Source organism: Rhizophagus irregularis, chromosome 19 (genome assembly GCF_026210795.1).
Source record: "Rhizophagus irregularis chromosome 19, complete sequence".
Lineage (NCBI taxonomy): Eukaryota > Fungi > Glomeromycota > Glomeromycetes > Glomerales > Glomeraceae > Rhizophagus > Rhizophagus irregularis.
In genome coordinates this window covers 1,223,743-1,246,499 of record NC_089447.1, presented here as the reverse complement: position 1 = coordinate 1,246,499, position 22,757 = coordinate 1,223,743, and the positions used below count along the sequence as shown (strand labels likewise).

The 22,757-nt window shown below is 26.5% G+C and overlaps 3 protein-coding genes across 3 annotated transcripts; 2 read left to right on the top strand and 1 right to left on the bottom strand.

Moving 5' to 3' along the window:
• Window positions 1–6,367: 6,367 nt before the first annotated feature.
• OCT59_010807 (uncharacterized protein) lies at window positions 6,368–6,856 on the top strand (the record flags this gene model as incomplete). The annotated part of the gene is made up of 2 exons (XM_066136112.1): window positions 6,368–6,374; window positions 6,432–6,856. 2 exons carry the CDS (start codon window positions 6,368–6,370, stop codon window positions 6,854–6,856), a joined length of 432 nt encoding a protein of 143 aa, XP_066000773.1.
• Window positions 6,857–11,396: 4,540 nt separating this feature from the next.
• Window positions 11,397–12,020, top strand: OCT59_010806 (uncharacterized protein; the record flags this gene model as incomplete). The annotated part of the gene is made up of 1 exon (XM_066136111.1): window positions 11,397–12,020. The coding sequence occupies one exon, from the start codon at window positions 11,397–11,399 to the stop codon at window positions 12,018–12,020; it is 624 nt and encodes a 207-aa protein (XP_066000772.1).
• An 8,733-nt stretch (window positions 12,021–20,753) lies between these two features.
• On the bottom strand, window positions 20,754–22,675 carry OCT59_010805 (Phosphoenolpyruvate carboxykinase (ATP); the record flags this gene model as incomplete). Its single annotated transcript, XM_025316476.2, has 3 exons — window positions 20,754–21,753; window positions 21,983–22,362; window positions 22,439–22,675. 3 exons carry the CDS (start codon window positions 22,673–22,675, stop codon window positions 20,754–20,756), a joined length of 1,617 nt encoding a protein of 538 aa, XP_025180394.1.
• Window positions 22,676–22,757: the final 82 nt, after the last annotated feature.

Genomic DNA, 22,757 nt, shown 5'->3' with positions numbered 1-22,757 from the left:
TTTGTTATTTTGTATATAACTTTAATATTCTAAATAAAAAAACTATACATGCCACCCAAATTATTTTGGGCTGCCGTAATTATAAGTAAAATCCCAAATTCAATTATGTTTTGGCACTTTACATAGTAAATTATATATAAACTGAATGAATTACGGCATCCCAAATTATAATTATGACATCCCAAAATAATTTGGGTAGCATGTATAAAAAAAACTTTAAAAATAATTTTTATAATAATTAAAAAAAAACTTAATATATTTAAAACATGCATTTATTATATTTACTTTTATTTCTTCTATTATATGAAACAATATTTTGTTTAAGCTATGTATAATAAAGTATATATTAATATATATAAAAACATAAAATTTTAAGATATTATTTTACAATGAATAGTTTTTTTTTATTAACTATATAATTATATCTTCATCTATTAAGTCAAAATTATTTTATATTATAATATTTTGAATTGCTTTATTTGATTATTAAAAAATAAAATATAAAAACCTTTATAATAAGTAGTATTTTGCATGAATTAAACTTTTTCTCTAAAATTCAAATTTGATTTAAATTTAATTCAAATTTCAAAAAATATTATTTTGTGATTTAGTGATTTAATTTCAATAATCTTTTTTTTAATTAATAGCTCTTATTGCTATAATTAAATTAAAAAAAAAAATTTTAAATTAAACTAATAAATAAAAATTATTTGCAAAAATGGTTTTATCCTTTAAAATTAATCAGAATTATACTGTATCATAAATTGATTTATGTGATACTAATAATAGAAAATATATTGAGAATATATAATTTCTGCCATATTACCTTTATAGATAAAGTTGTAATAATCTTTTATTAAAAATTTTTTTTCTTCTAATTGTATTTTTTATAAGTTTTTTATATTAATAAAAATGACTTTACTAAAACACACTACTGGTATTCAACACCATAATATGCAATTTTGCAAAAACTATATCCTAATTAAAGAAACTACTCTAATTAAAATTGCTTAACACCTTTAAAAATGGTCAAAAAAAGGGTTAATTAGTATTATTTTTATTTTTTTATACCACAAATTCTGCAAAATAAAAAAATTTAAAAAATTTAGAAAAGTATAAGTGAAGTATAAGAGGACCCCGAAATATATATGTAGAGGTCAGGTCCAGAAGTGGTCCAAAATACGCATTCTTTCAGGGCCGGAATTACGATAATTTCAGCCATTATCTAAATTAGGAAATATTATTTTGGCTGGGATTATCCATAAAAGGAATGATCTACATGATTTTTTTGACTCATTATACGCAAACTCTGACCTGACCCTTTTATGTATATTTCGGGGTCCTAGTATAAGCTGTAGTAATAAATACCACAATGTGTTATATAATCATTACATTAATTGCATCAGCTTAACCAGATTGTTAATAATATGGAATAAAAAATTAGGGTACCAAATAAAAAAATATATAAATCATATGATTATAATATTGAATACCATGGTATAAAATATAATTTTTGAATAAAAAATAAAGTAAAAAAATTTGCAGAATTAGTATGTTTTTTAAAAATTTAAGAAAAAGTTTTTATATTTCTTGAAAATTCTTTTTGTTATAATTCTTTATAGACATCTAATATAAATTCCTTATTAAAAATAATTTTTATAATATACATAACAAGATATAATATTTATAATTAATTCTTTTTATAGTTATACATTTATGACAAATCATTTTTTGTAATTATAAAAATATAACTATATACAGAACATAATTTTTATTACATTTTAATAATAAACAGTGGGTTCTGTGATTACCTTATGAAGAAAGAAAGGCATTTATGCTAAGATAAGAAGTTTCAAACTTTACTTACCTTCTAAGTAAAAGTAATCACCTGACAAGTGTACACGTGGGGTGCTTTTAAAGTATAATAAGTGGTTTTTTTTTTTTGCTAACTGCAGCGTATTTGAAACTTTATTAGAATAAAATAAATTTTGAAATACAAGCACAAAGTATACAAAAGTTTTAAACTAATTAATTAAGTCCCAAACCATTCGTCATCTTCTTACGAAGACCTCACATGTACACTATCAGGCGGACACTTTGCTATAAGAGTACTTTCTGCTATACATAAAACTGAAATTGGTTAATTTTAACCTCTGAAATGGTCGAAATGGTCAAAATGATTTCGACTTGAGCCCCTCCAAAAGTCGAAATGGTCAAAATTACGTCATAGTCATATGATTTTATAGTAAACAATAATATTAAAATTCAAAGTTAACGAACTCCGCATCCAGTGATTCGATTTTTATGATCTTTACGCGGTTGGATTCAGCTCATCGAGTGGATTCCAATGATATGTATTTCATATCTGTAGCATCAATATTGACGGAGTTATTCACGTTTAAAATTTTATATTAAATTATAATTATAAAAATCACATGACTATGATGTAATTTCGACCATTTCGACTTTAATTTCGACTTTTGACCTTCCCAAGTGACCAAGTCAAAATATTTCTACTTTTGGGCTTTAATTTTGACTTCATGTATACTTTCTGCGCTCTATATATGCATACTCGTTCTTAGAGGAGATCCTCTCCTTTCAGTCTTAGCAGGAAAGTTCACAAGATCCATTATGAAACAGAAAACAAAAAAAAGGATTTTAACAAAAAAATTCAGGGTAAAAAAAGGGTTAATATATATAGACATGGTAGTGAGTACACCTAAAACATCCCAAATACTTCATATTTGGTCCAGTCATCCCGTCAGTTGGCCAGTGATCTTAACAAAGCTCGAATTTCAGCTAAAATAGTAAGTTTGTCCTTATTGTCAAAGCCCTTTTTGTTTGAAGTAAATTGCTTCTTTTTTTTATCAGACTTCCCTTCTTATTCTGTCTACCATTAACGTCCTTCTGCATAATATTTGGAGTCTTCTCTTGGTTCTGCTTCTGAAGAGAGTCCGTCTTCTTTGGTGGTCTATTTCTAGACCGGTTCAAGGTAGGCGAAAAATAATGAGTCCAAACACTTTTAAATTCTTGGAAGGTGAATTTTGTATTAAGAGTTTTATTCAAAATCAACTTCCTTCGCCCACGATCTTAAATAATCTTAAAAGCTAAAGTACCATTCAGTTGCAATAGCATAGATAGGGTTGGGTTCTCTGTGTTGTAAACAACATTATTAGTAATGGACTTCAGCACATTTATCACAACGATCTGAAATCTCTCACGCTTTTTGCATTGCTTCAAAGACCAGGAAATAACGAGTGGTTTGGTAGTTAATTGTATTAGATAGTTACTATTTAGAATTTTATACATTTATAATTAGCTTTAATTTATATTTAATAAACTATCAAATGCATTGCAGTTAAAAAAAAAATAATAAACAAATTATATAAAATATAAATTTTTTAATGCATTTTATTAATATATTATTAGGTATGTAGTATTCAATATGAAGGTTAATGTTGTATGATTGGCTGTCATTATGTTACTGCATGGTACATGACAACAATTATTAAAAATATTGACGTAATATTAAATAACAAAGTGTCTAATAATGGTTATATTTTTGGTAGTCTTAATGATCATGATTTTTTTATATCTATATATTACATATAATGAGAGCTTATTTATAGTTTATTTGTTATTTAAATAGTTTAATAGTTTGTTTGTCTTTTTCTTATTTTCATGAAAAATTTTATATTTTACAAAATAAAAAGATGTAAGAATAGACTTATTAACAATAAAAAGATATTATTTATATTTATTAATAAAGTGTAGAGTAAATTTATTCATCGCACGTGCGATGCATCGCCACTTTCCTTTTTTGTAAATTATTTATGTTGATCAACCTGCTTATACATCGCCACCCCCTTAAAATGGCAATGATAAACATAAAAATTTGCATCGCACGTGCGATAAATAAATTATTTCTAAAGTGTATTTTAAAAATTTAATTTTCTTAAAATTATATTAGTTCTATAAAAAATACACTTTACCAGATCAAAAAGAAATTGATCGGTTATTAAAGAAATCTACTAGGACCTCAAACAATATATATAGGTCAGATGAAAAATTCAAAATTTACTAAGGTTAATAAGCAAATATTTTTCATGTCTGCTAAGCAAACTTTTATCTAACTCATAAATTTTTTATACTGCTAAACAACTTATTTTATGACATATACTATATAGAAAAAATGTATTTGTAACAACCTGTTACATATTTTATTTGTAACATCTTTTTTTTATTTTTTTTTTAATAATAAATTTAATATGTGTTTTACAAATAAAATTTTTATATGCAAAATTTAATTTGGAAAACTTTTACTTAATGTACTTAAGACAATTTCATAGACAAAATTTTAAGTTATAAGCAATTTCTTGAAATTTTTTAAAAAATTCTTTTGTCTTAGTTATACAATTGATCTTTTGTTTTTGTTTACATTACGCCTGATCTTAAATTTTAATTGGATAAAATTGGGGATTGTTACAAATAAGATGCGTAACAGGCTGTTACAATTAGATTTATCTTACTATATATTAATATATAATTTTTTTTATAAAATATGCATATAAAAAAAAACTAAAAAAAACAAAAATTTTTGAAATAATACATAGATAAAGCTATTATTATTTTTTTGTAATATTACAACTTATAAATGTTTCTTATTAATATTTTCGTATATCTGTTCTATAACTTCAGAACGTAATTTAGGCATTTTAGTCAAAGGAAATATTCAAAACCTTTTTAAGTAAAGTTGTTCAGCAGGTTTGAATCTACTTACATATAAATTTTTATCATAATTGAATCAGTGTTCAGAAATGACCTGGTCATTTTGAAATTATTTGTCATTATTCATAATCATTTGTCATTTGGTCATTTTAATCATTTGATTTGATTCTTCCAATATTTATTATATACATAATCATTACTATAATTAAAAAAATAACCGAACCGTAAGGTGTGTAAAAATCATAATGCTGGCCAAAATTACATTCAAATGACCAAGGTTATTTGTCATTTGGAAATATCGAAATGACATGTCATTTAGAGATCCTGGACGAAACCGAAATATTTAGTCATTTGACTAAACTGAAATAGTTTAAACATTTAAAATTAAAAGACAAAATGCCGAAATTCAATATTTCATAGTATTTCCATAGATTTTTTATAGATTTCCATGGATTTTTAATTATAATAATTACTTATAAAAAAAAAACAATAAATTTATATTAAAATATAATATTTTTTAAAGAAATTTATAAAACTATTTTATGTATAATATAATTTAATATATTTTTATAATAAAATTATAATTTTATATAAATAAAATTTAAATTTAAAAAATATTACTATATAGTTTAGTCAATGATAAAACCAAAACTAGTTGGTGACGAAACTGAAATTTTTGGTAAAAAGAGTTTAGCCAGGTATCACTAATGTCATTTGTCATTTATCATTTGAATTATTTAGTCATTTCAAGTCATTTGCCGAACACTGAATTGAATAGATATTTATGGATTTATTCATGTTTTTCGTAACGTCACCAATACGCGGAATTTTTATTTTTAAAATTTACTGTAAAATTTATCAAAAAAAAATATTTTTAAAAAATTTTCTAAGTAAAAATGAAATAACTTTTATTGATTATTACAAAAATTATAGTGTAAAATTATAAAAAAAAAACAGAAAAACACATTTTTCCCTTTCCATCTACCCATTGCTCTCATTTTGAATATATATTTTTAAATATTACACAAACGTGTATATGATTTATTTTAATGTTTAATACGTGGACACGTATTTGTTTTATCAAAAATACATTACACAATCACGTCTAAAAATGGTTCCTGTATCACATATACAATTAACTTAATCTTTGTATTAAAAATGGTAAATTTCTTTTATACAAATATGTTTATAACTTTGTTTACATATTTTATTAGATTTTTTTAATGTGAAAATGTAAAATATATATTATATATATATTAAAAAAATCTATCCTGCTACGCAATTATATATCTGACTATTAATAATTTAATACTCTGCTACGCATAATTATATCTGACTATTTTAAAATTATGTTATCAAATGAGCAATAATAAATCTCACATAGGAAAAAATTTTTATATGTTGGCTAAGCAAACTCAAAACCTACATTTATATATATTGTTTAGGTTCTAGTCTACTGTTTTTAATACAAAAAGAGCAACAAATACATAGCTTAATAAATTTGAAAATTTTTGTAATAGTGTGAAATATATTGGTAAGTATACTCGGCCTAAAGTAATACTAAAGTGGCTGATATTCAAGCTACTTCAATTAATGCTTGTATTAATACTTTGAATAGACATTTAAATCAATACTTTCGATGAATGGTAGGCCTTTAAATTTAAAAGATAGACAAATATTTTCAGATTTGTAGCAAATTTTAGATGGCAAGCTTAAGGATATTGCTGAACAAGGAAAGGCAGAAGTTTGTGGATCAGATTCATTATCTTTGGATAAAGTAAAATTAATATTTAATTTACCTATATTAAATATTGAAAATCCTACTGGTCTTTTGAAAACTGTTTTTTTTTATAATGTACTATTTCTTGGATTAAGAGGTGGAGAACATTATATTTTGAAATTCAATGACTTTAAAGTAAAAGTTAATGGAAGTGGGATTGAAGTATGTATACCAAAATCAAAAACTAATCAACATGACATAGAAGGTGATACTGGTGATATTTTAAAAATTCAAATTATATCTGTTTATGAAAAATATTTTGCAAACCGCCTAGTAAATGCAAGTCCTTACTTTTATTTACAAGAACTGAATTTACAGATAAAAATGGTAAATATTAATAATTACTAATATTGTTAGGGCTGTGACATATATTACCTCATATCATTTTATTATAGGTGTGTACCCCCCACCCCCAGGTAAGATATCTGATCACGTGAATGTCAATCATTTTCCTTTTATAGATCTAGAATTATAAAAAGGGCTGAAAATTTTTTTTTAAAAAAAAAAATGTTCGAATTTTGTTTTTTTTTTCATCGGCTTATTAGCACTCACTCCAAACAAAATACACTAAATAAAAACGATAGATAAAAAATTTCATTGTATAGTAGTTTATTTTGTATTCAAAAATATATTTATTGATTCTCGAGCATTAAAAAATTCCATCCAAAAAAATTATGCCAACATTTTTAATATGACGATCATGCATATTGCTGCATATTGCTGCGTATTGCTGCGTATTGCTGCAGGAAGAAAAGATATCTTGCTAATCGCTACAAAAAAAGAAATTTGAATTGCTCATCAGCAAGTTTGAAAAGTGTTGATTCACACCAGTATACGCATTGATCAACACCAGCTAGTTGTTCAACGCATTTTACAATATTAATCAACACCCGTATACTGGAGTATACCAACGCATAATGTTAATATACGCGTCGTTCAACTCTAATGTGTAGTTCAACGCACTGTATATTAACACAACTAAATAAATTACATTAATTTATTTATTTTTACTCACCTTAGGAACCGAACCGTACACTCAATTACACTATTAATATATCAAATCTCACGATCTAACCATTGTACAATTATAAATATTTATTAAAATTAATATTAAGCATTACGTATTTTATGTAATGATATATCACGTGTGTCACGTGATACTGGATTAATAATTACCACTGCGCCACTGTGGTATAGCAAAAAAAAAATTAAACTTTTTTTAGCAAAGCTTAATTTTTTTTGCTTTCTCTTTCGTTTTTCCCATTCATTTCGTTATCCCCTTCCCATTCGTTTTCCCATGCCCTTTCATTCTCCCCTTCCCGCTTTCGTTTTCCTATTACGCTTTCGTTATCCCCGCCCATTCGTTTTTATGCCCTTTATTCTTCCCTTTTCCCGTTTTTCTATTACACTTTTCGTTCCCCCTTCGCCTTCTCCCTTCCCTTTCGTTTTCCCATAACCCTTTCGTTTTCCCCTTCATCCTATAAAAAGTTTTATCCGTTATTCATGTAAAAACTCTGTAAATTCCGTAATATAAGGTTATTAATTCCTGAGATATGAGCCTTATACGGAAAAAAGTTGGAAGGTATCAAACTTCTGGTAAGTTTCGCAACGAAACATTGCGAAACTACTCTTTCATTTTTTAACGAAACGTTTTTTAGTAACGTTTCGAAATATTATTCTTTTTTTAATTTTTTTAATCAGAAGCGTTGGCTAGCGTTCGATTTATTATTTTTTAAATTTCTTTAATCGGAACGTTGGCTAACGTTCCGATTATTTATTTTTTAATTTTTAATCGAACGCTGCTAACGTTCTGATTAATTTTTTATTTCATTTTTAATCAGGCGTTGAAAAACGTTGAAATATTGTTTTTAAAAAAATTCTTTAATCGGAATGTTGGACTTAGCTTGATTAATTTTTTATTTCATTTTTTAATCGGAAGCGTTGAAAAACGCTTCCGAAATATTATTATTTTTTTTTGATTTCTTTAATCGGAACGTTAGCTAACGTTCTGATTAATTTTTTTATTTCATTTTTTAAGAAATATTGTTTTTTTTTATTTTTAATCTAATCGGAGCGTTTGCTGCTCCGATTTGATTTATTATTTTTTAGCAAACGTTCTGATTTATTATTTTTTTTAATTTTTAATCGGAACGTTGAAAAACGTTCCAAAATATTGTTTTTTTTTTAATCGGACCGTTGGCTAACGTTCCGATTAATTTTTTTATTTCATTTTTAATCGGAACGTTGAAAACGCTTCTGAAATATTGTTTTTTTTAAAAAATTCTTTAATCGGAACGTTGGATAACGCTTCTGATTGTTTTTTTTATTTCATTTTTTTAACGAAATGTTTTTTACCGCTTTCGTTAATAACTTTTTTTCATTTTTTTAATCAACGCTTTGCTAACGCTTCCGATTTACATTTTTTTGTTCTTTTTTTAACGAAACGCTTTTAACGCTTTCGTTATTAACTTTTTTTTCATTTTTTTAATCGGAAACGCTTGGCTAACGTTCCGATTTTCTTCTTTTAACAAAACGTTTTTTAACGCTTCGTAATATAATTTTTTTATTTTTTTTAATCTAACGCTTGTTAACGCTTCCGATTTTTTTATTTTTTCTTTTTTTAACAAAACGTTTTTAACGCTTCGAGTTATTATTTGTCTTTTCATTTTTTTTTAACGAAACGTGACTAACGTTTCGTTTTTCTTTCTTTTTTAGGTCTGCGAATTCCTAGACGTTTTCTAAACGGGATTTCGACTTTGGGTAGAATAGGTGAGTCCGTTGCGAAACTTTATTGTTTTAATTTTTTTTTTTAAGAAACGTTTACTAACGTTTCTCCTCTTCTTATTTTTGTAGGTCTACGGGTTTTTCGGGTAGACGAAATGGTGAGTTTCGCAATGAAACGTTGCGAAACTTTATTCTTTAATATTTTTTTTTTTAAGAAACGTTTACTAACGTTTCTTTAAATTCTTTTTGTAGGTCTTTTTTTTGGGAAACGGGAAAAAGAGTAAGTTTCGAAGCGTAATTTTACGCTTTGAAACTTTTAAAAAAATTGTTTTCATTTTTTTTTATAAGAAAACGTTTCTAATGTTTATCTTATTTTTTTTTTGTAGGTCTCTTTTTGGGAAACGGCCGGGAAAAGGGTAAGTTTCGAAGCATTTTGCTTCGAAACTTTTTTTAAAAAAAAAAAATTTTCATTTTTTTTTATAAGGAAACGTTTCTAACGTTTCCTATATTTTCTTTGTGTAGGACCTTCGGCGTGTTCAACTTCGGATCTTGGATATTGTAAGTTTCAAAGGGTAATTTTTTAATTTTTTTTTTAATTTTTTATTAGGAAACGTTTACTAAACGTTTCCTTTATCCATTTTGTAGGATCGGAGAGTTCAAAATGGACGAACTGTTGGGTAAGTTTTGTAACGTTTCGTTTCGTTACGAAACTTAATAATATTTTTTTATTTTATTAGGAAACTCTTACTAACGTTTCCTTTATTCTTTTTTAGGTTTCGGGAAATTTAAGAAGAGGGACTTTAAACGGTAAGTTTCGTAAGAAACTTTCGTTTTTATCTTTTTTTCTTTAAGAAACGTTCTAACCGAACGTTTCTTTTATTTTTTGTAGGTTCGATTTCCGGATTTGGAATTTTGGAAAACGGTAAGTTTTTTTTTAATTCTTTTATTTAAGAAACGTTTAACTAAACGTTTCATTTCTTTTTTTGCAGGTTTGGTTTCTGGAAATATAAAATGGTAGGTTTCGTAACATTTTTTCGTTACGAAACTTCCATTTTTTTATTTTTTTTAATTAAGGTTATTAACATTCCATTATCTTTATTTTTTTTTATTTAGGCTTCGGGATATTTTGAATTCCGGATGGTGATAGGTAAGTTTCGCAACAAAATGTTGCGATACTTTATCAATTTTTTAATATTATTACTAATGTTTTCTTTTTTATTTTTGTAGGCTTTGGGTACTTGGGATAATTGGATTGATTGGATTGTAAGTTTCGTATTACGAAACTTTCTTTTTTTTAGTTTAAAACATTGTCTAATGTTTTTTTTTATTTTTATAGGTTCAGGGCTTCCGAGGTGTCGATTAGGAGCGTTAGAATTTAAAATGGTAAGTTTCATTGCGAAACTTTACCATCTTTTTTTATTTTTTTACTAATTAAACATTTCTTTCATTTTTTAGGAATAATTGTTTTCGAATATTCGAAAACTTTTTTTTTTTATTTAATTATATAGATTTACATTAGACAATATATATTAATATAATTATCGCGTAGAAAGATCAATTAGTTGATTGTTAAAATCACATCCCACCTTGTTATGGTTGTGTCACCAGGGGCGCTTTGTCAACGGAAATTTAGTACGTTGATCGCTTAAAAATCCGCGGCAATCCAATTATAACAAGAGGAATTTACATTAGATAATATATTTGTATTGATACTGTATTTTATCATAAATAAATTTACACATTTTATATAATATATATATTAATAATATACAATAAAATATATGTTTATAAATTAATACTACAATGTTAACCATTGTACGATGACTAAAAAACCATTGCTTGACGCATTTTTAATATCAATATACGCGTTTTTATATATTGTATACGCGTTTTTAAACTATTGTTGTTTTACTACGTGTAGCTTTACATTTAAATTGGTGTTGTTTTATGCGGTTTTAAACGTTTTTAAGTAGCGTTGATTGACAAAGGGTTCGTTTCCCTACGTTTTTTGGCGTTGAGCAACACATGGCGTTTTTCAACACTTTATACGCCTGTTTAAAACTTGCTGATGCTGCGGAGTTCATGACACGTTCAACTTTCAAGATTTGATTTTAAAAACTTTTAATAAAACAAACGCGTCAATAATTTTATTTTCAGTGCTAAAATGATTCGTCAAACCTTCTTTCTTAGCCCTAAATTTAATAAGAAATCAATCTTTCATTCACCAACAAATAAGTACCAAGAGTTTGTTAACGCTTATGTATATAGTATTATGGTTAAGAATGGGAACGGAACTCCTAACCGTGCTGATATTTGTAGTGAAGTAGCAAAAGAGTGGAACAAAATTAAAATCAAGAGTAGACCGGAAATTGATGACATGATTAGAAATTATCTGGCCACGTCACATAATCTATGTAATATGCAAACAATAAGGCCATTACCTTCTGCACCTAGAAAAGATTCACATCCTCCTCTTCCTACTCTTCCTGCAATTCGTTCGGCAGATCCTATACTGGAAATTTCTGTCAATGCATCAGCACAAAGAAAAGCGGTAAATGAGATAAAAATAGCCAAAAAAAAGATTAGTGAATTCGAGCAGATCTACAATATTTCAACAGATTATCAATTTCGACATGATACGTACTTGAAAATAGGAAGTCATCGAGCTGAAATTGGATCTAACAGGAAAAGAATTATTAAATTAAAAAGGAATGCTGATTATGCTCAAAAATGCAAAGAAAAAAAAAAGAAAAATACTTCACGAAGACCAGATGGTAATACTATATGATAAGCCTGGTCGGCCCCCATTTCTTTTCGAACATCCAAATTTGCATAATCATATCTACGATTCGATCAAGTTTGGAGCAGCTGATAAAAAATGACGAAAGGAAGTGATTAAAGTGCGAACTATCGAACATTTGCGCAAAAATCTTAAAGAAAATTATGATGTTTATATGGTGAGAATAACATTGAACAATTACCTGCTGCCTCGCCAATCCAATTCTATAGCCGCAAAAGCACATCATCATCCAGTGTGAGTCTCAGTAGCGGGAGTTTCGCGTACTGAAACACGTGACCATCCTGATGGTCATTATTGTCTTGCATCTACTAAATATGCAAGGCAATTTGCTACCGCCTTTGCCGATAATTCCGTTGTTATTTCACAAGATGACAAGGCGAAGATAGGTCTTGGAGTACCTGCTGTAGGTCAAATATTTCATTCGTTGCAGTCAGTTAATGAACCTGTTAGTGTAGCTGACCATGATTTTCCTCAGGAAATGCGCAGAAGTTGGTTCAGAATCGGTTTACTTTATAACAAAACTAAACGAGTCAAATGATGAATTACGAACAGACAACTTGCCATTTTTGTACGCCGTCAATGGTTTTCTTGTACGTTTTCATTTACCTTGCTTTATGCAAGATCTTGAAAGCCTTGTCCTGGATCCTCAATATGATGATGTATTGAAAACTGGTGGAGAAATTCGACCGATCTGAGTATTACTGGTAGATGGAGGGCCGGACGAGAATCCAAGACATCTAAAGAACATTAAAATATACTGTCAACTTTTTCGAAAGTTTGATTTAGATTACTTGACTGTTTGAACACATGCCCCAGGACAATCCAAGTATAATCCTGTCGAAAGAGACATGGCTACACTATCTGGAAAATTGGCAGGTATTACACTACCGATTGATCACTTTGGATTGCACCTAAATACACAAGGTAAAGTGATTGTTCCAGAATTGGCCCTGCGAAACTTCCGATATGCTGGAGAAACACTTTGCGATATTTGGCGTCGAGATTTGATTTTTGGGAAAAAAGTTGATGCACAGTATGTTGAAGAGCTATCTAATCCATTCGAAAATTTAGAGTTCGAAGGTACAGACAAAGAAAAAGCAGAAGAACAAAAACAACAAAAAAGAAAACAAGAAAAAGGAGACGACTCACCAGAATGTTTTGTGCCATGGTCATGGATCGAAAATCACTGTAATTTATGCCAGTATTCTCTTGATATTAAACATTGCACGAATACAAGCTGCTGTGGACCACCTCGTGCAAAAGAAGCCATGGATTTTCTTTTTTTGAATAATGGCTTTTTGCCTCCAGTTACGAAAGCTAAAGACGGACATTTCACAAATGCCATACATCTCCTTGAATATTTTGATCTCATGAAAATTCCTGGGTACGATTTTCACTGCCCGTCCCTTGATCAAACAGCCTATTCGCGTCTTTGTTACTCCGCGTGCAATAAGTATTTTCCAACTCTTACTTATTTAATGAACCACAAAAAAACGTTGCATCCTGTCAGTCGTGGACGACCTAAAGGGAAATCTAGAGAACAAAATTCGAGAGTCCTTGACGATTTCTCTCTTCTTCCATCACAGCAAAAGCAACCTCTCTTTGAGGCAATATTTAGGGATTGCATGTCGGATAAAGAATGATAGTCGTATATACTGAAAATTTTTTTAATAAAGCATGTATAAAATCTAAGCCACTAATATCACGTGATTTATAATAAACTGTGTAACCTAAGATCCCCTCCATTCCACCCACCCCCTAAAATATTAGGTAATATATGTCCCGCTTATAATATATTTATTATATAAATTAATAATTTTATGATTTTAAATTTTATATATTTTAATAGATGATACAAGATAAGCAACATTGATGAAAAGAAAATGCAAAATTTTTTACATGAACTTGCAAAAAAATGTGATATAGATGTAATAGAGCACAAAATTACAAATCATAGTATATGAAAAACACTGGTTGAATTGTTAAAAAATCTTGGATTTTTAAATATAGAAGTGATGTCAGTGTTACAACATTATTCTTTAAATGGATTAAAAAGTTATAAATGATCCAAATTTAAAATGCAAGATTTATGTCTTAATGGGTTAAGTTAAGCTTTAAATCTCAAAAATAATGAATCAGAAACAAGTATGAAATTAATATAAATTTTAATTTTAAATGTAAATTTACAAATTCTTTTTTACATTTCTTAGATAATAACAATAAGCTTGAAAATAATTCTCATAATTTTAGCAATTCAAGCTTTAATAATCAACAAGAATCTAATTTTCAAGGCAATAAAGAAAGCTATAAATTTAGTAGTGCAAATAATTTATTAAAAAGTATGAATACTGGAAAATTTTCTTTTATTTTAGTATCTTTATTTGCTACAATTTTTTTTTTTAGGGCAAAATTTAAATAGCGAACGATTGCAACCACTTCATAACTCTACAAATGTGGATTACCAAGAAAATAAAAATATTACAAATATTGAAATATCTGATAATAACGTCAATGTTAAAATGAATTTGAAAAATATATAAGGATTATTCAATTCTAATAATTTTAATAATTATTCTATTCATTTTCATTTGTCTTGAAAAATTGTATTGCTAATGTAAATCATAATAATTTGTAATGCACTTAATAAATAAAATAATATCTGGCAATAAATAACGTAATATGCGTAACATGCCAGATATAAGCAAAAAAATCAGCATTATGATCCTATAGCCTATAGGATACTTGATATTATAATTTAATATATATATTATTAAATTAATAATGAAAAAAACTCTTTTTACCAATTGCATAGATTATTTTTTTACAAAATTTCAGCAATATTATTTTTACTAAAAAATGGGTTTTTTTGTTAATAATAATAACTATATTATTAGTAAAGAAAAGGTAAAATGCCTTATTAACAGTTTAACAGAAATGACTTCATTATTATATTTGAAATAATTCTAAGTTCATACTACTTTATCTATGTAATTGGTATTTATCAAACCTTACAAAGTTTACATTAGAAATATACAGTTATTTTGATAAAATCTTCACTTTATATTCAAACAAGTTCACAATCTTAGGAATATTAGATAAAGAAAAATTTTCTCACTTTATATGGCTTCTTTTTATTTACAAAGATCTTTGAGTAACTATTTAATTTGGACTATTAGAAGAGTACATAAGAACAAAGTTACTTAATTTCCAACTAATGATAATCCAGTCATTTATAAAACTTAATTGATACAAATAAAAATTTTTAAAAAACTAAAATACCGATCATCAGATATACTACCTGTAACATAAAATAAATCCCTTAATATACTGTACAAATCCAGTTATTTATTCTAAAAGGTAAGAATAAATGGGTTTCTTATGCTGATATTATTTTTGAAAATTCAGGTTCTGACAATAATAGATCTATATCATTCACATCTGTAGTTATTAAATAAAACATTCAAAATAATACTTCTAAGAAAAGTAGTATATCATTTACTACATCGCAATAGCAAAAGACTAAGAAGTTTAAATTTACATATTTTAATAATTATGACTGGATATATATACACTACTAAATAAAGCTAACGTCTATAAAATTATTATTTATGAATTATCATATTCCCTTTACTATGAGTCTATGACATAACTTGATATTCTAATGAATCTGCAGATTTGGAATTAAATTATTATAATAAAATTAAAATTCAAAAGAAGTATATGACTGTGATTATGTCAATCAATTTGGAATAATAAAGTTTGAACAGCTCCATTTGAAGGTATACTTATATGATAGTTTCTAGTATTCTGGACTTATAAATAAAAAGATTTTAAACTATTATAATAAACCTATCCAAATTCATTATTAAAAATATTTTATATAATGTTGAGAATCCTACTATGGTACTTTAGCATTTAAAATTATTCAAAGTCATAAGTGTAAAAAATTAATTATATATTACAACTTTTAGGTAAATTTGAACAAAATTTTAAATATTAAATTCAATTTTAAAAAATTTAAAGATGTTTAGATTCAATATTTTTATCCATCTTAAATTGGTTTAGAAATAGACTACCAAAAAAGAATTCCAATTAAAAGCAGAATCAAGATGAAGATTCTAATATTATGTATAAAAACATTGATAAATAAAAGTAAAAAGAAAAAGTCTTTAGAAAGTAGAAGTAATCTTTTAAGAAATAAAAGGCTTTGACAGCAGTGACAAACTAATTATTCTTGCTAAAATTCAGGTGCTATTAAGATCACTGGCCAATTGACAGGATGCTTGAACCAAATAAAAGTTTGAAATGTTAGAGTTTTTACTATTTAGTTTACATTTTATTAACCCTTTTTTACTCTGATTTTTTTTTGTTTTATTCTTTTTTTTTATATTTTCTTTATTGTATACAGTTGATCTTGTTAAATTACTGAATAGATATTGATTGAAAGAAAAGGATTCCCTCTAAAAAAGATTATATTTTATACAGAATTTATTTTCATAATTCAAAAATCCACTTAATAATACATATGTGGAGTCCTTTTTAAAATAATAAGTAGTTTAATACTTAATAAATTAGTGTAGTTTTGTATTTATTTTATATAGACCTGTTTGTACTGAAAACTTACCAAGTTTTATAAAACTGATTTTTTTATAATTAATTACACACTAAAAAGAACTGTTTTGCAACGTTTTTTAAATTATTTTAATAAAAACTGTTGCGAAATGGTTTATTTAACTAAAAAGAACTGTTTCAAACAGTTTTTTAAATTGTTTTAATATAAACTATTGTGAAATGGTTTATTTAACTAAAAAAATTATTTTGTAATGGTTTTTTTAACAATTTTAATATAAACTGTTGCAAAATGGTTTATTTAACTAAAAAAGAACAATTTCGCAACAGTTTTTTTAAATTGTTTTAATATAAACTGTTGCGAAATGATTTATAATTGTCTTAATAAAAAATATTATACAAACCATTTTTTATTTTCTAAGATTCAGATCTGATCTGAATCTGATCTGAATCTGTTCAAATCTGATTTGATTTGATTTGATTTGATTTAAATAAATAACTGATCTGATTCGATTTATCCAAAATGGATCAAATTTTTTTGATTCGCATTAGATCGCCGATCATAAAAAATGATTCAATCTGATCTGTTTTCCGAATCAGATCTACAAATACAAATCGAATCAGATTTTTTCAGAACATTAATTGTACTGGATATAACAAAATCACATAATAAATTACTATATATCGCATCTGAACTTATTTTAGCTAGCCCAAGTATATCAGTTATATATTTAGTATACTGAACTATCACATAACTTTAATTAGTAATATAAAAGAATGGACGTACTGGAAAAATTATTTCTGCTTATATCAGATAAAATTTTCATTTAAATAGCTGGTAAATACTTAAAAAATTGAATGAATACATAAATTTTAAATAAAACATAGTGTTATTTGTTATAGTAAGTTATGTAATTATCTGAACTTTAAATATTACAGTATATGCTGCTATAATTTAATTGGATAAAATTCATATACTGAACAGTTCGGTATATAATATAAATATCATATATCGAATTTACCATATACAGATATACTGAACTAAAATGCTTAGAACGGCAGATTTATTATATCCAATGATAACTGTATATTTATAGAAATATAAAATTTTATTAATAAAGTATTAAATATGCTTTATTAATAAAAAAAATTATTAAATTAATAACTAGTAATTATAAAAAGATATACCATATTTTGCTATTACACTATAATTTCCTGACAGAAAATTTTCCAACAGGACATTTTCCCAATAATTTTGACCAGCATTAAAACTAATGTAGATCAACAGTATTAGGCAAACGTTCTGTCAGGAAAATGGATATTAGGATTTTGTCTGACATCGTATTAAGCATCCCTCCCAAAAATAAGCACTTCCAGCCAGAATTATGGCGATTTTGACCAAAATTATGAGCATCTTGGCCAGCATTAAGTGCAAAAAAGAGATGCTTAATTACCGCCAAATATGGTATCATATTTTTCCAAAGTTAGTCATTTTTTTTTTACAAAGTTTTTGGTTAAAAAACATATGGTGCCGGAACTCTATACTCAAAAATAAAATTGTGATAATTATAAATCTTTCAACACTTTAATAAAATAGAATTTCAAAGAAATAAACTGGTAACTTTATTCTACAAGACAAGTACTATTAAATTACCGGTCAGATTTTCAAAAAAATATCTACATAAAAAGTTATAAGCGTTTGAAATTTGGTTATTTTTATATGATTGGCCTAAATTTGAAACAAAAAGTCACATAAATGCATTTATTTTATGAGAATTTACATAAATCATATTGATATTTAATTATTTTAAGGCTTAAAATGGCTTAAAATATCCTTAATTTACTTAAAAGTCTAAATTCAACCCCATTTTAGCTTGATTGTTCTTAAATAAATACTACTTTCTGCTTTATTCTTTAGCCGATTTCCTTTTTTTTCCTTTTTTGTATATGCTCGTATCTGTTTTTTCTATTTTTTGTCTAAAATTGTGAGTTTTTATTGGCTATTGTGCTTCTCACGTGATAAATTAAAAATTTGAAACATTTTTGAGTATAGAGTTCCGGCACCATAGGAAGATGCTTAATTTTGAAAGTTTTTTTACTAGTACTTTATATAAAAATCTTTTTATTAAAGTTTAAAAAGTTGTCCTTATTAAGGATACTTGCTAAAACTATTTTTTCAAAATTTTAATTTGAAACTATTTTTTTAAAATTAATTGTCTAAACTGGTTTTATGCTTTTTCAAAATTAATTATAATTTAGAAAAGTTTCAGATTCACTAATTTTTTCATTAAAAATAAAGTTTTTGAGTTTTAGATTTTTGAATTTTATTATTAAATGAGTTTTGGTTAGCAATACTAGTTTTTATAAAAAGAAAATATACTGAAAAAACTGAAAACATCTAAATATATACAGAAAACATTCAGGTATATATGGAAAATATCCAAATATATATAAAATTGTATTAGATTTTAAAATAACTCAACTTAAATTTTTTAGTTTTTTCAGTATATTTTCCAGATATTCTTTTTTTATAGGATTAGTAAAGGTGTTTAATTTTAGAAGGTAACTAATTTTAGAAGAATACAGCCAGTAATAAAACTCATTAAAATTATTTCACTTGAATGGTGGTAGTTTTGTTTTTTATAATTACTGGCTAATAAGCTATTTAATAAAATATCAAAATTGGCATTTAATATTTTTTGATTATATTTACTACATTATCAAGTATTTTACAATATCTAGTAATTATAAAATGATGGTTAATAATTCTTTGGAATTGTCTAATTAAAATAAATCAAATAGTGCTAAAATTATTTTTTAAAATATAATAGATTATAAGTTATATAAAAAGTATTAAAATAATAATTATTAGATAATTTTATCTAGAAAAGTAATTTTAGTATTATTCAATTTGTCTTGATTAGTTAATTTCAAAAAGTTATTAACCATCATTTTATCATCATTGGATATTGAGCAATTAAATAAAATATTTAGTAGTACAGTATATATAAATTAAAAAACATTTCATTAAACTTATTAACCAGTAATTATAGAAAAATGAAACTACCAGTTTACTATTATTTGATTTATCTTAGTGAGATAATTCTAGTAAGCTGTATTATGTCTTTTGTGATCATTAGATGCCAAGCAATTTATTATATTTTTTATATAACTGTGATTATAAAAAAAAAATATAAGATTTTTGGAATGTTCATTATGAATTATATTTGTAATAAGCGCTATAGATGTGATAGTAATTATAAATAAATTGGGATAGATTTTAATAATAAAATATTTTAAACATCTAACTAGTATGACTATATAGTAAAATGTGACTATAATAAGAGTAACTATAAAGGAAGTTAACACTGAGTTAACTGTATTTTAATATTGAGATTTTGATAATAGTTTTTAAAAGTATATATTTAAAAACTAGTAAATATATAAGAATTTTCTAATTTAGTAAAATAAGCAAATTACAGTAGATTACAATTGTAAATACTAAATATCCTTAATATTAATGAAAATTACTTTATAATAAAAAAATAATTGAAAATTCAAGGAAGATTTATTCATAAATCTAAGAATAAACAAATTAATATAAAGTACTTAAAAATTCAAAGGTAAATTGTTTCTATCTACCTTTTTTACACCTTTTTTTTACTTAAGTCACCTTTTTTCACTTTTTAGATATTTTTAAACCTTTATTACAAATAGCTTTAAAATAAAATTGCTGAACAGAATATTTGTTTATTAAAATTTCTTCCAAAGAAAGATATTTTAGTGATTTTAAAAAGTCTAAAAACTTCTGTTGAAAATAAATAATAAATAAAATAAATAAAAGCATTCTGACAACAATGATATTGATAAAAGCCTAAATAGCTTCATTTATGTATAGGTTAAAATTCTTCATAATAAATTTGTTTAATAAGCTAACTATCAAGTTTAAACTTATCAGTTGAATCAGTAATCAAATTTTGAAGCATTTGCAGAATTTTAAAATTTATTTTATTAAACTTTACGTCTAAATTGAATACAGTAACTATATCTAAATAATATTAAATTAATTACAAAGAAAAAATAAGGGATAATAATCTAAATATCTTTACAAGTTACTTTTTTTTTTTAAAAAAAAAGCAAATATTACAAAAATCAGGAGAGAATTGGACCAGCATTGACAACTTCAAGGGTTGTCTGATCTTGATACAATTTAAAGTTTTCAATGAAACGTTGAGCCAATAAATTGCGAGTTGATACATAACTTTCTTGACTTCCTTTCCATGTCTTCGCAGGGTGTAAAATTTCTGATGGTACTTCCGAACATGTTTTTGGAATTTGCAAATTAAATATTTCATAATTTTCGTATTCGGCTTGAGCAAGTTCTCCAGAGTGGATAGCATCAATAATAGCGCGGGAATATTTAAGTTTGATGCGCTCACCAATACCATAAGCACCACCGTTCCAACCAGTATTAACTAACCAAGCATTAGCTGAATGTTGTTCCATCTTTTCTGCCAACATTTTGGCATAACGATATGGATGTAATACGAGGAAAGGTTGACCAAAACAAGCGGAAAATGTAGCTTCTGGTTCAGTAACGCCATCTTCTGTACCAGCAATTTTGGCAGTATACCCGGAGATAAAGTGATACATAGCTTGCGCTGAAGACAGTTTTGAAACTGGTGGAAGCACACCATATGCATCACAAGTCAACAAGATTATGTTCTTGGGATGGCCTGATGATATGCAAGGTATTTTCGCATTTGGAATATATTCAATTGGGTAAGCACATCGAGTATTTTCTGTAAGTGCAGCATCGTCATAGTTTACTACACGTGTTTGTGGATCATATACGACATTTTCTAAGACTGAGCCGAAACGGATGGCATTAAAAATTTCTGGCTCCTTTTCAGCTGACAAGTTAATGCACTTAGCATAGCAACCACCCTCGATATTAAAGATACTATCTTCTGACCAGCAATGTTCGTCATCTCCAATCAAGAAACGTTTTGGATCAGCAGATAGAGTGGTCTTGCCAGTACCAGATAGACCAAAGAAAATGGAAACATCGCCATCAGCACCCTCGTTTGCAGACGAATGCAAAGATAAAACATTATGTTTTATTGGCATATAATAATGCATGACTGTGAAACTAAAAAAAATAAGATGAATTCAAATTTAAGAAATCTCTGAAGGGAAGGGCACTGCTAAATCTCGCCGCAGGTGATTCTCACCGCACCAGCATTAGCAAATATTAACGGGTAGAGTTTCATGACATCATTAATTCTGCCCAAAATTCTACCCTAATTCTGGTAAGGTGACTATCACCAGTGGTGATATTTAGCAATAATGAAATGTAAAATTTTATAATAAATACTTACATTCCTTTTTTCATTTCACCGGCATATTCAGTTCCTAAAATGACCATTTCATTCATATGGAAATTAATTGCTACTGAAGTTGTTGACGTCATTCCGGATGTGTAACGATTTGCCGGAAAAGCACCAGCATTGTAGATAGTGAAATCAGGAGTTCCATAGTTTTCGAGTTCTTCTTCAGTTGGACGTATTAACATGTTTCGCATAAATAAGGAATGATAGGCACGAGCTGAGACAACACGGACCTTGATGCGATATTTAGGATCCCATCCAGCGTAACCGTCAAAAACATAAATACGTTTGCGAGTATTTAAGTAATCAACCGCACGTTCGCGGTTAATAAGGAAAACATGTTCTGGCAATTTAGTGTTAACAGGACCCCACTATTATTCAAAGAACACACAAATTGATTGATCAATATAAATTAATGATTTAAATTATTAAAATTATATTATTTACCCAAATATCTTTTGTAGAGCCAGGTTCGTCAACGATACGTTTGTCCTTCGGAGAACGGCCGGTCTTATTACCAGAGGCAGTTACTAAAGCGCCAGTAGAAGAAATGGCAGAGCCTGACTCGTATTTTAGGGCGTCTTCATATAATTGAGCAACCGAGGGATTCCATTGTATTGCAACATGATCATAATCAATATGTGCGGTGTCATGAAGTTCTTCTTCGATTCTAGAGTGAGTCATAGTTTTCGTTTTGAAATTTCGAATCAATTAATAGAGTATTTATTAAAATGAAATAAATGAGTCTTAGGGGAATAGACGTCAA